A 15,048-nucleotide genomic window follows, 5' to 3' on the forward strand; every position below is an offset into this window, starting at 1 on the left:
ATGGAATCTCCGTTGCAGTTTGCCTACCGGACCCAGAAGACCATCGGCGTCTTCGACGCCGCTCCGGTCTACGAGCCTCTCGCCGGCTTCAAGAAACCCGAAGGAAATCTGCGCTGCAGCGACTACTCGCCCTGCGGCCGCTTCTTCGGCTGGGCCTCGCCCGAATCGGTGACGGTCATCGACACCTCGACGGGCCTCGAGCTCCTCAATTTGCCTCTCCTGAACGTCTACGAGCTCGGCTTCTCGCCGCTCGGAACCTTCATCATCACGTGGGAACGCCCCGCCAAGGATGAAGCCGGAGACGCCACCAAGAACCTCAAGGTCTGGCGCACCGTCGAGGAGGACGTCGCGCCGGCCGACAAGCTGCCCCTCGGCCGCTGGGTCCAGAAGCAGCAGGGAGGCTGGAATCTCCAGTACACGGCCGACGAAAAGTACTGCGCGCGCCTCGTCACCAACGAGGTCCAGTTCTTCGAGAGTCACGATCTCGTCACCGTCTGGAACAAGCTCCGCGTCGAGGGCGTGGCCACCTTTGCCCTCGCGCCCGGGACGCAGAACCACGCGGTGGCCGTCTTCGTGCCGGAGCGCAAGGTACGCGAGCGCCGAGTCGGCGCCTCCTCCCGCCCGACTGGGGTGGCACAACGCTTACCGTGCCGTCGCAGGGTCAACCGGCCGTCGTCAAGGTCTACAACGTGCCGCTCTTCCAGAACCCCATATCGCACAAGACCTTCTTCAAGGGGGACAAGGTTCAGCTGAAGTGGAACAAGCGGGGCTCCAGCATCCTCGTCCTCGCCCACACCGACGTGGACAAGTCGGGCAAAAGCTACTACGGCGAGACGACCCTCTACCTGCTCAGCACCAACGGAGCCTTCGACGCCCGCGTCACCCTCGACAAGGAAGGCCCCATCCACGACGTCTCGTGGTCGCCCAACTCGCGCGAGTTCGGCGTCGTCTACGGCTACATGCCCGCCAAGGCCACCATTTTCAACGATCGCGCCGTCGCCAAGCACTCGTTCCCCCTCGGACCCCGCAACACCGTCACCTTCTCGCCCAGCGCGCGCTTCGTCCTCGTCGCCGGCTTCGGCAACCTCGCCGGCCAGATTGACGTCTACGACCTCGAGAAGGACTTCCGCAAGGTCTGCACCATCGAGGGCGGAAACCCCAGCGTCTGCGAGTGGAGCCCCGACAGCCGGTACATCATGACGGCCACGACGTCGCCGCGACTGCGCGTCGACAACGGCGTCAAGCTCTGGCACGTCGGCGGCGGCATCATGTACAACGAGGACATGGTCGAGCTCTACAACGTCGTCTGGCGACCGGCGGCGGCGGAGAAGGCCGTCGCCGGCAACCCCCTCGACCCCGTGCCGACGCCTCACTCGTCGGCCGCCACCTACCTGGGCACGGTGAAGACACCGAGCAAGCCGGCGGGCGCCTACCGTCCGCCCGGTGCCCGCGGCCTCGCCACGCCTCTGCACTTCAAGCGCGAGGACGAGGGCGGCGTCGCCCACACGGTGAGCAACGGCACGCAGAACGTCGGGCCCAACGGCTTCGGCCCACGCGTGCGCCGAGGCGTGCCCGGCGCCGAGCCGGCCGACGCGGCGAGGACCGTGCCCGGCGCCGAACCCATGGACAACGACGGCGCGTCCAAGAGGAACAAGAAGAAGCGAGGCAAGAAGGCCAACCACGAGGGCCGGCTCGAGGCCGAGCCCAGCGGCGGGGCCAGCCTCGCGCCTCCGCCGCACGATCGCGGCGCCTACTCCGGCAGCGGAGGCCGTAGCCCCGAGCGGCGAGGTCCCGCCAACGGCAACGACCGCGAGTTTCGGAGCCGCTCGAGGATGAATGACAATGCCGGCCGCGGCAACACGCCGTTCGGCGTCCGCGGCGATTCCGCCGCTCAGCCGGGTGCCCTTGCGCAGCAGGACGCCCAGAGTTCGAACCCCGCCGCCGCGCCCGACGCCCAGAGTTCGAATGCCAAGAAGGTTCGGAGCCTCCAGAAGAAGGTTCGCGCCATCGAGGATCTCGAGATGCGCCTCGCCGGCGGGGAGAAGCTCGAGGATACGCAGCTGAAGAAGATCAACACCAAATCTTCGGTGCTCAAGGAGCTGGAGTCGCTCGAGAGGGAGTGAGCGGCCGGATGGCTTCGACCCGGTGAGCACTGCCCGCCACGGGCCCCGGCATGGGGAAATGACCAAGCGGCAACGCCGGACGGGGAAGGGTTAGATTCACGATTCCGTCATGGATGCGACCTGAAAAGCTTCTTGGACATGACACCGAATCTGATGGATAAAACTGGCACCGTACATAATCCTGCACACATTCATTGGCGATTGCGTGGCAAGACGTAACATGACGACATTGCATGGCAAGGTCCGCTTGTGGATGGATGGCGGGCCGGCCAGCGATTGCCTCTCCTCTCGATGGGCTTGCCGAGGCACGATCGTGAGAAGCGATCAATATATAAGCTGTGCTCTAAGCTGTGCTCTTCGGCTGGTTTGACTTGATTGCTCCATGATGCCCTCGGCCTCGCTCATACCTGCTCACGTTACGACAGGCACAAGCAGGTCGTGCGTGTTGTCTGTCATGTACCCGCTGCAAATGAGGCACCACGCACAGTAGGGAGGACCAAGGTGGCCAGGAAATTATGGTATATTCTAAGACAAGTGAATACGTACGCGAGTGTATCAGTCCGTCTTCATGGTGGGCTATATTATTGACTTGCTATTCTCATCTTGTGATCGGATTCGTCATAGACATGAATAATACGTGGACTTGTCTGTCTTGTCGTAGCATTTTAAGGCAGCGTGGTAATTAATGTTTGCACATCAAAATCATAGTGCCTCGTGCAAAAATACGGCACATGAACGGAATGAAATTCTCCTAGTCATGCAAGTATCAAGGACAGACAGACATTTGGTGTTCAATATTTATACTTTTTATTGCCATGTTCCTGTTGCCGACTGGTAAGAAACGGATGATGCTTGTGCAGGCGCTTATCAAACCGCTGCCATTTGTCGTTTTTACAGCGCTCACATGGGTTTAGTCACGGGAGTGCACAGTGTCCGCTCCAAGACGGCACACAGTACCATCCGCCCTGACATCAGACAGCAAGCCGTGAACGGAGCAAAAAGTAGGGGAAATTTTTGTCATCAACCGTCGATCTCGCCGCGGTGCCTTCATTTTATCTGGACCCCCCTCCCCCCTCCCCCCGTCAACCATATGCAGGTTGGAGCTCGCCGACGACATCGAATCTGACGTCGCCACTTCTGGTCCATTTCTGCACGTTGCCAACGGCTCCCTCCTCGTCTCTCCTCCCTCCGACCTCTTCGTCTACACTGCCCCCAAAGGTCGGTCACGGTGGTGAAGTCGTGGCAACGAACGCTGGCGTTCGCCTGTAGCTGGCGTTCCATCATTCACCGCAACATCCAGCTCAACTTTGCGTGGCATCTGCCGCCGTTGTCAACCTGGCTGCCCTCGAATCCAAGGCCTTCGGCAGAGCTCCAGTAGAGCTGGCCGGAATGGCCAAGCCAAGCGCCGAGTCGATCGAGGACTACGAGTGAGCCGCCTGCTCGCTCCGTTCTGACTCCTGCGGGCTGCCCCATCGCTGACAGTTGACCCATACCTGCAGTTATGAATCACTCCCCCCCAACTTCTCCCTGCTCCAAAACATGGTTGCGGGAGCCTTTGCTGGCATAGCCGTACGTAGCCTGGTGCCGTTGGAACCAGCACCGAGCTGGCCAGGCCCTAAGCGAGTAGCAAGCAGGGGACAGGCTGACGAGCATCTCAGGAGCACACTGCCATGTATCCTATCGACGCCATCAAGGTAATCCCACCCCGCGATGCTCAGCTCGCCAACACCGGCCGCGGCACGGAGGCGCCTGCTAACTAGCCGCGTCTCCTCAGACCCGAATGCAAGTGCTCAACCCCAATACCACGACGGTGCCGACTGGGCTGTTGAGGAGTACCTACCAGATGGCTTCGAGCGAAGGGTTTTTCAGCCTCTGGCGTGGCATGTCTAGTGTCATCGTCGGCGCCGGTACGTGCGCGTATGCTCGGCAAAGCGAAACCGACAACGATGCACCCATCCATCTCCGACTCCGATGGCATGGCTGATGAAGGATACAGGACCTGCGCACGCCGTCTACTTTGCCACATACGAGGCCGTAAAGCATGCCATGGGTGGTAACCAAGCGGGTGTTCATCATCCTCTTGCCGCTGGTGAGTGCCTCGCCCCCGTGCGTGCGGCTTCGCTTCTCCGGCCAACCAGTCGAAGCTGATGCCGACAATGATAGCCACGAGCGGCGCTGCCGCCACGATTGCAAGCGACGCCTTTATGAACCCGTTTGATGGTACGCCTCAGTCACCGTCCTGCTTGGCTTGGGCTAACCTTGGGCCTCGCGCTTCCCAGTCATCAAGCAGCGAATGCAGATTCAAAACTCGAGCAAGATGTACCGCTCCATGGTCGATTGTGCCAAGTATGTGTACAAACACGAAGGCATCGGCGCCTTTTACATTTCCTACCCGACAACACTCTCCATGACGGTGCCCTTTACGGCACTTCAGTTCTTGGCATACGAGTCCATCTCGACGGCCATGAACCCGCAGAAGGACTACGACCCAGTGACGCACTGCCTCGCCGGTGCTGTTGCCGGTGGTTTTGCCGCCGGCCTCACGACGCCCATGGACGTGATCAAGACGATTCTGCAGACGCGTGGCACGTCTTCCGACCCTCAAGTCCGAAACGTCCACAGTTTCGTCGGCGGTTGCAAACTGCTCTACCGAAGAGAAGGCTTTCGCGGCTTCTTCAAGGGCGTACGGCCGAGGGTGGTGACGACGATGCCGAGCACGGCCATTTGCTGGTCGGCTTATGAATTTTCAAAGTACGCATTTGTTCTCGCCCTGATTTCGGGAACCTCTCTCTCCACTGCCTCCCCTAGAAATTCCTGCTAATGAATGGACGACAACTAGGGCCTACTTCATCAAGCGCAACGACACGTTGTAGACACCGATGGCCGGCCTATGGACCGTGGCAGCCCTGGCAGCCCGACTGGCCGAGGCAGTTGCGCTGAGGCATAAGGTGTATACCTACGCCGCTGAACAGAGAGCGACCTGGCGGTTGTGCTACCTTCCCTGCGATTTGCTATTTAGATTTAACATATTTTCTGCTTCAATACCAACACAACCGACACTCAAAGGAAGCCATCCGGCACTGGGCACCTCGTTCTCGAGTGAGCCATGATGCGTGCGACTAGCTGGGAAACGACCCAAGTGCGAGTGGGAGTTGGAATGCCGACGTGCCCGCCATGTCTAGCGTTGATGTACCTACTACAACTGCAGCACGGCACAATGGCCACGGGTGACAAGGAAGGGAGGCTCATGAAGGTACAAATGCAAGGCCATGGTGCTTGAAAAACCTGTACGTTTGGATATCAAGGAATACAAACACCTCTAGCACGCAAAGATCATCAAAGGGTGTCCCGTCCGCCCGTTGGACGGGGGACAACCACGTCTACTCCGTCCTCTCGTCGCGATTGCGGCGTACGAAGCACCGGTACGGAATTCACCATCACCAGCACGACGTCGGTCCGCATGCTTGTCAACCCAGCGATGCATGGAGCACGATCAAAAGCCAAAATGAGCACCTCCGCCGCCGCCGCCGAACTGGAACTTGACTTGCTGACCCTGCTGATGAAACATGTAGTTGTGGCTGCCGCCAAAGGGATTGCCTTGGAAGGGCTCCCCGCCGCCTTGGGAGTTGGGATCATCCCCCCTGTCGAAGCGCGCGCGCAGCTCGGGATTGCTCAAGACTTCGTAGGCCTCGTTGATGGCAGCCATCTTCTTCTCGGCATCCTCCTTGGTGATGCCCTGCTTGGCCGCCTTGTCGGGGTGAAAGCGCTTGGAGGCTTTCCGGTATGCCGATTTGATCTGCCTCTCATCGGCGTCGTGGGCCACTCCGATGACCTTGTAGTAATCCTTGGTCTTGCTGCGCTTGAAGGCAATCTGAGCCTTGTTCAGGATGGGGTTGACCTTGTCCTGGAGATCGGGCCGAAGATTGGCAGCCTTCTCCAGCATCTGGATGGCCGGCTCGTACTCTTCCTTGTCCATCAGCGCCCTGGCCCTGTAGAGAGTACCCCAGAAGGAATCGGGGTCGAGCTCGATGGCCTCGTCGCAGTACTTTTGTACGTTCTTGTGCTTTGACTGTCGTGAATCGATCGGTCAGCGGTCATGCCGGGGGGTGGGGGCGAGGACGATTGTGTCATCGGGGAGGTGGGTGGCACGGGCGACGCTTACCTCGGAATACGCCTCGCAGACCATCTCCACGATGGTATCGTACAGCTTGGCCTTCGCCTTGGGCGGAATCCTCCCTTCGGCCCGAAGCTCGGCAATCTGATCCTGGACGGTGGCGAGGAGGCCCGGCGTCTCGCTGTTGCCGACCAACGTTTGTCCCGCCGTCGCCGTCTGGCCCTTTTTCAACTGCGCCTCCGCCTTGGCGAAGCTTTTCTGGACGGCCTTCTCGTACTTGTGCAGGCGTTTGCAAACTTTCGAGTCGGGGTCGGAGTGCAGGCACTTCCTGACCTGGGCGAGGCCGGCGTCGAAATCCCCGAGGCAGTAGAAGGAGGTGGCGGATATGAGCATGTGCGGGCTCGTATCCCCCGGTCGCATCTGCAAGACGTGGTGCAGGTCGCCCATGCCCTCCTCGACCTCGTTGCGCTCGAAACGGCACTCGGCCCGCAGCTGGCGGAGGGATGAGGACCTGGAGGCGACGAGGATGGCGACGCCCGCTTGGCCGACGCACTCATCCCAGTTCTGGGCCTTGTGGGCGGCATCGGCGATGACGGCAGCGTTCTCGGCCTCGGACAACTCCAGGAGCTCGGGCGATTCGGCATCCTTGTTGGCGGCCAGATACTCGGCGCGGGCGGCCTGCCACTCGGCGGCCCTCGATCGTATCTTGGCCAGCTGCAGGTGGGCGCCTTGGAAGCCGGGCTTGAGGGTGAGCACCTTGTTGAAGTCCTCGGTGGCCAGGGTCGGGCGGCCGAGGGAGAGATAGGTGGTGGCCCGTTTGAAGAGGGTCAGGTAGTTGGTCGGGTCCTTGGCGATGGCGGCATCGTAGTAGATGAGGGCCTCGCTCGTCTCGCCCTTGGCCAGATGCGTCTGCGCCGTCGACAAGAGAGCAGAGACGGGCAGGTCGGCGGGGATGTCTTGCGGCGACAGCGCTTGGCCGGCCGACGCCAGGACGGTCACGGCAAGGCTGGAAATGCCGAAGCGCATCGTCGGCGGCAGTGCGGTCGCGCGATGGGGTCGGGCGCTGGAGGGGACGAAACACGGGGAAAAGGCCGTCGAAGGAGGGTTGCAATGACAAAAGGAACAGAGGTGCGAGTGGCAAGAGGCGAAATCGATCGATTCCCCAAGAACGAATGCGGCGGGTGGTCGGATCGTCACGGTCGACGAGGCGGCTGAAATGGAAAGAAAATGCCCCGTTGTCCTTTTAGTAGTATCGGTAATGTGCCTCGGTGGCCACTACAGTATGTAATATTAGCGGCGAGGTATTGTTGAGATGGAGTGCGTGCAGTACTGCTAGTAAGTATTACGCAGTTGGTATTACGGAGTACTTACCGTACAGTACATGCCTACTGCACTTACTGTACAGTACTTGCCTGCTGCCCCTACTGTACTTACAGTACATGCCGCAATTACTCTAGGCGCCGTACCTAGTGGTACATCGGCCCACCTGCAATGAGTAAGTACTAGGCACTTAATACAGTACTAGTGCGTGAACTCAACCGCAGCACTACGTACTATTTACACTAGTACAGGTACTTGGGGCGAACTACTGACAAGTCTACATGCACCTTATTCTACGTGTACAGAGTACATGTAATGTGCTTGCCTGCAGTGCGTGGGAGCAAGGCATGGAATGTACCTGGAACGCGTACGAGTAAGTGTAGGTGAAAGTACATTTACTCCTAGACAGAGATGCCTCTGTACTATTAGCGCCCCTCGCACTCGTAGATCCACGACCAGGTGGACCCCTACTAACATGTGACCTACGACGGGTCAACTACTAAGTAGGTACGGTGCAGGCGTGCTTGTACTTGTACTTGCTCAAGTACAACTACAGTGCTCAGTACTCCGTAGGTCGTAGGTACGGAGTACTGTAATTACAACCAAGCTTGTCCCATGTGTGCGCAGCGCAGGTGCATTTACTCGTACTGTACGGGGTATAGTAGTTTTACATGTACAAGTAGTGCTGTGAGCACATGCATGTTCTTACCGCACACCTACAGTACTGTACATGCAATAATTACTGGCGCAGAAGTTGCACTTGCACACGTGTACTTACAGTACCTACTACTAGTACCCCGTGGTCATCATGTGAATGCGCCTCCCTGTAAGCAGATGCAACGCGGCCACCCGAATCTCACTACGCATGGGCTATTGTCTTACGGCGCGGGTACCCGAATGGGGCAAGTACTCGTTCAGTGTGGGATGCCGCGATGAATGGAACAAGTTCATTGTACTCACAAGGAGTATTGGATGCAATTTCGTCGACGCATCATGATGACTCTGGCAAGGCGGCGGCAGTTGTGCGGGGGGCAAGCAGTGCCGAAACTGGCGGGACGGCTGTGGGCATTGGCGTCTGAGCCGTCACATGACGCGTAGCAACCGTTTTGCGTCACATCGTTGCAATCACGTTCAGGTCAGTACAGTGATGTACTTGGGTGTACGGTATATTACTAGTACTTCTCCCATAACGAACCATAGTTGCAAAGGCCGTCAGGTCATTGGAACACGCATCTCTCTGACCGCAATGCTCAGCAATGATTCGCTTGTATTCGTTCTCGCCGTGGCCGAGTCAACGTTGCACGGTGCGCCCACGGCAGCCGTAGTTGCACCGAATGGTGAAAATCGCACAGTTGATGAAGCGCACAATATGCAGTATAGTGCTGAAAATTTTACCTAGCATCAAATCTGAGCAATGGAACGAAGCGGCGAAAGGGCAATAGAGCACGGTGATGATGTAGAACTCGCCGAAGGAACTGTTTGTCTGGTACTTGCAAAGTACATATACAGTAAGTACTAAGTACTTAGGTAGTTGCACATGGCACTGTTAAGTGGATGGAAGTATTAAATATTGGGTACACCTACTGGTACGGAGTACCGTGTAGGTACTTAAGCAACAAATACTTACATGTAAGTGCACAGTATGAAGTGCGAAGTACAGTGCAAGTATCAATGCGGTGCAGCATATTGCGCCGAGTACTCCGTACCGAGTGCTTGTACCAACAGTGCGGGGGCAAACATTCGTCTCTCTCAAGTACGCAAGTACAAGTACGGAGTAAGTACTCTGTAAGTACTGTAATAATATTCCTCACTATTCGACCTTGTGGGTACTTCGTTATCGATCAAGACTGGTGCCCACGCACTTACTGTATGCAAGCGCATCCATCGTCACTGCAGTGCTGCACCGTCCTGAGGCGAGAACTTCACCTGTTCCCCACTTGCTTGTTCTGCTCTCCACGCCATAAAATGTCGACCGTCGCGTCGTTGGTCTTCGCCCACAAAGGACACAACGGGCTTGTAAATTTGGCCCTCTCCATGAATGAACATGCGTCGCGGTCATCATGAAGTTCGCGCACGACTTCAAAGAGATCCTCGCCAGCCAAGGTGAGTCATGTTGGACCTAGTCATGCCGGACCTCGTCGTCAAACGCACGCTCAGCACGTCGAGCGTGAAAACCTGCAGCATCCATCGTTCTCGGCCGTTCCTCTAACCCTTCGTCTAGGCTTTCCCGCCCATTGGGTCACCCGAGCGATTCCTTACAGCCAGCTCAAGAAATGTCTCAAAAAGGTGCAACGAGAATTGCAGGACCTTGGCCTCGACCCCGAAACTCTCCGTGACCTACTGGACCCGGATCCTTCGTCTTCGGTCGCCCTCCAATACAAGCTCAAGGGTATGGTCTGCGACCAGAGACTCCCTACCTCTCTCATCCGCACGCTGACCCCGAATCGACGCGAGCAGCGACGGATTCCAACTTTGTCCGACCGAAACTCACCGTCAACGTGCACATATCCGATGGCGTCATCGTTGATGCTTCGTTAACGCCAACCTCGCGCCGTTTCTTCGAGCGCATCGCCTCAGACCTTTCCGTTGACCGACTGCTGCCCACGCCCTTCTCGGAACGCACTATAACGGACATGCGGCAGGTCGAGATGCCTCCTCCACCCGCCGACGACGCGACCGCCCCCGTTCCGGGTGGCCGTGTCGTCTACGAGACCATCGAGGTGCCGCTGGTCTTCAACAGCGAATTTTTCGACATACTTCAGAGCGAGGTCAATGACCTCGATGCCCTCCAGGTGGAGGAGGAGAAGAGGATGACGACCGAGGTGGTTCAGCTTGGCCAGGAGGTCTCCCGGGTATCCAAACCCACGCGCTTCTCCAAGAACGATCTCGCCCGCTGGCGTCGCATATTCGAGCTGTACCTGGATGCCGAAGTCTTCTTCGCCACCCATGAGCACGACCACGGCCCGAGAACGAGCAAGAAGGCGCTCGAGCAGCTGCAGTGGTTCCGCGCCGAGGTCGAAAGGCGCCAGCTTGCTCACGATTTCAAGCTCGAGGAAAGCAAAATGGCCTTTGCAAGATTTCTCAGCCTCAATTCTAGCTTGCTCAAGAATCTTCAGTTCCAGGAGCTGAACAAGCTAGCCGTCAGCAAAATCCTCAAGAGTACGTCCATGTCGTCCACGCTGCCGGCCCGACGGGCGCCGCGTGTCGATGTTCGTTAGGCTGATGGCGAGCAGAATTTGACAAGCGAACATCCCTATCCGTGTCAAAAGTATTCCCCACCGTCCTCCAGCCCGAAGGCGTCCTGTCGCGAGACATGGCCAAGGTTGTGTGCGCCCACATGTCTCAGGAGCTCGTCTCCGTCGTACCTCAGCTCAACGACTACCTGTGTCCCGTGTGCTTCTCCGTTGCCTACCGGCCGGTTCGGCTTGATTGCCAGCACGTTTTCTGCATACGCTGCGTCATCAAGATACAGCGACGCCAGGAGAAGCATTGCCCTTTGTGCCGTGCCGACGTGGTTCTGCATGCATCAGCGGGTAGGGCCCATGTGCGACGCGAGCAAGCGGATGAGGCTGGCTGACCCTTCATTTCCCGCGACAGACAACCTCGACCAAAAGCTTGAAAAATACATGAAAAAGTACTTTTCGAAAGAGGTCAAGGAAAAGCAGCGTGCCAACGACATGGAGCGCGGGCTCGAAAGTTTTGGACCAGGATACACGCCCCTCGAATGCGTCATCATGTGATGAAAGCATGTCGGACAGAAGCATGAGCGAATGGGCGAATGAACATGAATTTCATCACGGCCTACCTACCATGCGCCGGACGATGCAGGACTCCTCGCAGCGCACCATGCAACAACATGCGCTCCCGCAAGGGCCGCTGCGCACCAAGCCAGGGCGGGCAGAAAGGGCCGGCTGGGTGCGAGGGAGTTGACGCGTCAACCGGACGCGGCATTCGCCGCTTGCAGCGCCTTGCGGAAGGCCGCTTGGAGCACGTCCGGCTCCTCGAGGCCCACACTCACACGGACGAGGTCGGCATCGACGCCGAATTTGGCCGCCCAAGAAAGCTCTTGGTAGTGGGCCAGGAGAACGTACGGGGAGCAGAGGGTGAAGTTTGTGCCCAGACTCGGCCCCTTGGCGCTCTCCATGGCGTCGTAGAAGACCTGAGCGTGCTTCCGGTGGGTGAAGACGACGGACAGCAGGCCGCCATAGCCGCCGTGGGGTAGGCGATGCGCGTCGTAGTGCTCCTTGGAAGCGTTGTGCTTGGGATAGTGCACACTTTGGACGAGGGGGTGATCGCGCAGGATGGCACAGATAGCCTCGGCGTTGGCATTTATGCGGTCGACGCGAGCGGCAAAGTCCCGGCTGTTCCTCTCCATGAAGATGACGTCCTCGGGCCAGTACGTGTCCTCGTAGACATCCTCGTCCAGCGCCTTCTTGAGCGAGCTGTAGTACTTGCCCTCGGGGTTCAGAATGGCGCTCCCTCCCATGACGTTGGAGGCGCCCGAGAAGATTTTGGTGAGGCTGCTGACGACGACGTCGGCGACGGGGAGGATGTTGACGTTGGCAAACGTGCCAATGGTGTCGTCGACGACGAGGGCGAAATCAAACTCGTCCGCCAATCGGCGGATGCGCTCGAGATCGGGCGAGGCGAGCGTTGGGTTTCCCGGAAACTCACAAAAGAGGGCGAGGAAGCGCTGGCCGGAGCGCAGGAGGCCTTCGAGCTCGTCAAGGTCGGCCGAGGAGGCGTGTCCGTAAAACACGCAGCCCGGGCCGAACTTTTGGAGAATCTTGAGAGTGTCGACGTAGGGAAAGCCGAAGCTGATGCTCTTGAGCGGACCGCGCGCCGACAAGAGCGCTCGGTGGGCGTTGAAAATGGCATTCATGCCGGCGGGGAAGAGGTAGACGTCCTCTTCGCCGAGGCTCCGCACACCACGGGTGCTCGAGGCCATGGGCGGCAGCGGACTCTTTCGCAGGTCGACGTCATGCACCAAGGAGCCGGCGATTCGTCGCTGGATGGCCGACTTGGCACGGGCGACCAGAGTGAGGTCGAGGTTGCGGCCGAAGCGTTCTTCGAGAAAGCGGGAGCTCTCCTGAGAGTCCTCGAGCCTCTTCGCGCCCAGTTGCGGCTTCGTCGTCGTTTGGGCCGCAGCAGCATCCATGGATTGCTGCCGTTGATAACGCCTGGGCCCACGGAGTGACGGCACAGGTGGGTTGCAGGTGGATCTCCGGTCCGATATCGGAACGAGCAGGTGCTCTCGGAAGAGATCGTGGCAAAACTCGGCCTGCCGACTCGACACCCCGTCGCCCGTATGCTGCCAGTACTGTTTGGCGAGGGGGAAAAGCTCGGCGGGGACAAAGATGGCGGATATGGTGGGGGATAGCTTCCTCAGCAGGGAGGACACGTTCTCGGACTCGTCGAGGACGAGATGGACGGCATGCAGCTTCGGCGGAGAATGGGCTTCGGCTCGACGCTTGACAAAGTCAAGGCAACGGGCGGCCGCTCGTGGCGTGGGGAACAGCATGGCACGCAGGTTCGGCTCGGCGTAGGCCGTCGCGATATCGGTTGCCAAGGCATCGACGCTCTTATGGATGAAGAATCTATCTCGAGTGAGCCGAGCAAGCGGATGGAAATGGTCCAAGGTTGCAGGGACGGCTCAGGAGGGAAGACGGATCGAGAGCGTACCTGGGATAGCCCGTGGTCAATCGGCCAATGACCCAGTCCTCGCCTTCCTCGTAGGCCACGTTTGATTGCCAAGTAGGCAAGGAGACGCTCACAGCCTTGGCCCGGTCAGCAAGGTCATGGGGATGGGGAGCGAGGAAGATGAGACGAGGGGCTCGCATCGCCGCACGGCGAGCCAGCCAGAGCATAGCACTCACATGCGTCGTGTCCGGCGGGATCGACTCCCCCAAGGCGAAAGATTGCATCGTCGCCGTCTGCGTGCGATGCTGGGCTCACCGGGTGCGAGCGTGAGGTTTCCCTGCGTTGATGCGAGGATAGGAAGCAAGATTGACCCCCCGCCGACCGACCGACCGGCTACTTGTCCGACAATGTGAGGTGGGTGGGCTGGCACAATGGTAGAGGTGAGTCGATGTGTGAACACATGCTGGAGAAAATAATGGATACGAGGACAAGTCACCAACTCGGCACGCTTGCGCCATCGCGTCATTTTTGTTGAGGTAAGCCAAAGGCTATCGGTACGAGGTAGATTGTCGAGTACTCCGTACACTGTAGTTGTACACCTACCGTACGTACTAGGTGACAGGTGTGCAGTAACTGAAGTACGGAGTACTAGAATCAAGGTGACGCAGCCTAACGGCGGGGATGCAGGAGGGGTCCGAAAAGGGCCTACCGCTCCGCTGGTCACCTTTCATACTGGATTGGTACCTGATGGGCGATTTTCATTCAAGTTTGCTTACATTTACCCACGTACAGCACTCCGTACAATGACTGGAATCAGGTGCAGATGCCAGTTGCTCGAGCGCGTGTGGGGGCGCTGAATGCCAGTGCTCCCTGCCCAGTAGGCACTGAATGCTTGCTTTCCCTTGTACAGGTGTTGATACTTGTACTCCGTACTGATCTAGTTGTAAGTAAGTACTTGCAAGTACTGTACCCCTACCGAGTAAAACTACATCCGGCAGCTACAGTACTTACATGTACGAACATTAAGTACTACTCTAGCACTCTGTACTTAAGGCCAGGAAGTACTGTACATGTATGGAGTACGGAGTAGGTTCAAGTCTTGAACGTCTAACAGGGGGGTACTGATAGTTGGGGGAGTCGGTTGCGTGGGGTAATGCGATGATTGACCTACGGTAAGTACAAGTATTTATTACTCCAGTACGGAGTACAATAGTTGTACAGTAAGTACTGTACTTACTTGTAATGATTGGCAAGTACTTACTCCGTACGAAGCAAGTACTTACAACTATTACTCCGCACGGTGTAAGGTGCCTTTGCAATTAACTCGTAATACAAATTACAACGTACTTACTTGCAACAGTGCGTCTTGGTAATAGGGTAGTACTGCTCCCGCTCATGGAGCACCGCTTATTGTTCACACAAATACATGCATATGCATGTACATGTTCAGTAAGTACACTCCTCTCCTCTACTCCTGCATGTAGGTGCCGATCCGTCTCCAGCTCCTTCACCGGCCTTATCTTCCTCCCACATGCTGGCCATCAAGATATACGCTGGTACGGGTCAGCCGGAATGGACGGCAGCATCGGACTATGGACGCAAGCAATTGGGTCTCCCGTCTCATCAAGAGCGTCCGATGCCTAGACGCAGCTACCTGCGTTGTGCGTACGATGCGATGGATGCAACGCGAGAGAAGAAAAAGGTCACAACTGACTCATGGCCATGCACAAGCACTGTCGACATTTCCAGAAGCCTTTGGTCCATTGCTCTTTCTACACGGCCGGGTAACCGAATATATTCAAGGACGACGAAGATGCATAATAGCCAAGGAGTTCACATCCCCCTTGTATG

General features: G+C 57.9%; 4 protein-coding genes across 4 annotated transcripts; 2 read left to right on the top strand and 2 right to left on the bottom strand.

The window, feature by feature from the left end:
• On the top strand, positions 1–4,996 carry DCS_01876 (eukaryotic translation initiation factor subunit eIF2A; the record flags this gene model as incomplete). The annotated part of the gene is made up of 12 exons (XM_040799207.1): positions 1–588; positions 660–1,556; positions 1,782–2,119; positions 3,220–3,341; positions 3,424–3,550; positions 3,623–3,692; positions 3,782–3,817; positions 3,898–4,030; positions 4,120–4,212; positions 4,287–4,343; positions 4,403–4,874; positions 4,963–4,996. The coding sequence occupies 12 exons, from the start codon at positions 1–3 to the stop codon at positions 4,994–4,996; spliced, it is 2,967 nt and encodes a 988-aa protein (XP_040660090.1).
• A 620-nt stretch (positions 4,997–5,616) lies between these two features.
• Positions 5,617–7,263, bottom strand: DCS_01877 (DnaJ and TPR domain protein; the record flags this gene model as incomplete). The annotated part of the gene is made up of 2 exons (XM_040799208.1): positions 5,617–6,192; positions 6,286–7,263. The coding sequence occupies 2 exons, from the start codon at positions 7,261–7,263 to the stop codon at positions 5,617–5,619; spliced, it is 1,554 nt and encodes a 517-aa protein (XP_040660091.1).
• Positions 7,264–9,617: 2,354 nt separating this feature from the next.
• On the top strand, positions 9,618–11,297 carry DCS_01878 (RING-14 protein; the record flags this gene model as incomplete). Its single annotated transcript, XM_040799209.1, has 5 exons — positions 9,618–9,660; positions 9,779–9,946; positions 10,015–10,716; positions 10,791–11,090; positions 11,155–11,297. The coding sequence occupies 5 exons, from the start codon at positions 9,618–9,620 to the stop codon at positions 11,295–11,297; spliced, it is 1,356 nt and encodes a 451-aa protein (XP_040660092.1).
• A 194-nt stretch (positions 11,298–11,491) lies between these two features.
• DCS_01879 (uncharacterized protein) lies at positions 11,492–13,481 on the bottom strand (the record flags this gene model as incomplete). The annotated part of the gene is made up of 2 exons (XM_040799210.1): positions 11,492–13,154; positions 13,240–13,481. The coding sequence occupies 2 exons, from the start codon at positions 13,479–13,481 to the stop codon at positions 11,492–11,494; spliced, it is 1,905 nt and encodes a 634-aa protein (XP_040660093.1).
• Positions 13,482–15,048: the final 1,567 nt, after the last annotated feature.

This window comes from Drechmeria coniospora, chromosome 01 (assembly GCF_001625195.1).
Source record: "Drechmeria coniospora strain ARSEF 6962 chromosome 01, whole genome shotgun sequence".
NCBI classification, from domain to species: Eukaryota; Fungi; Ascomycota; class Sordariomycetes; order Hypocreales; family Ophiocordycipitaceae; genus Drechmeria; species Drechmeria coniospora.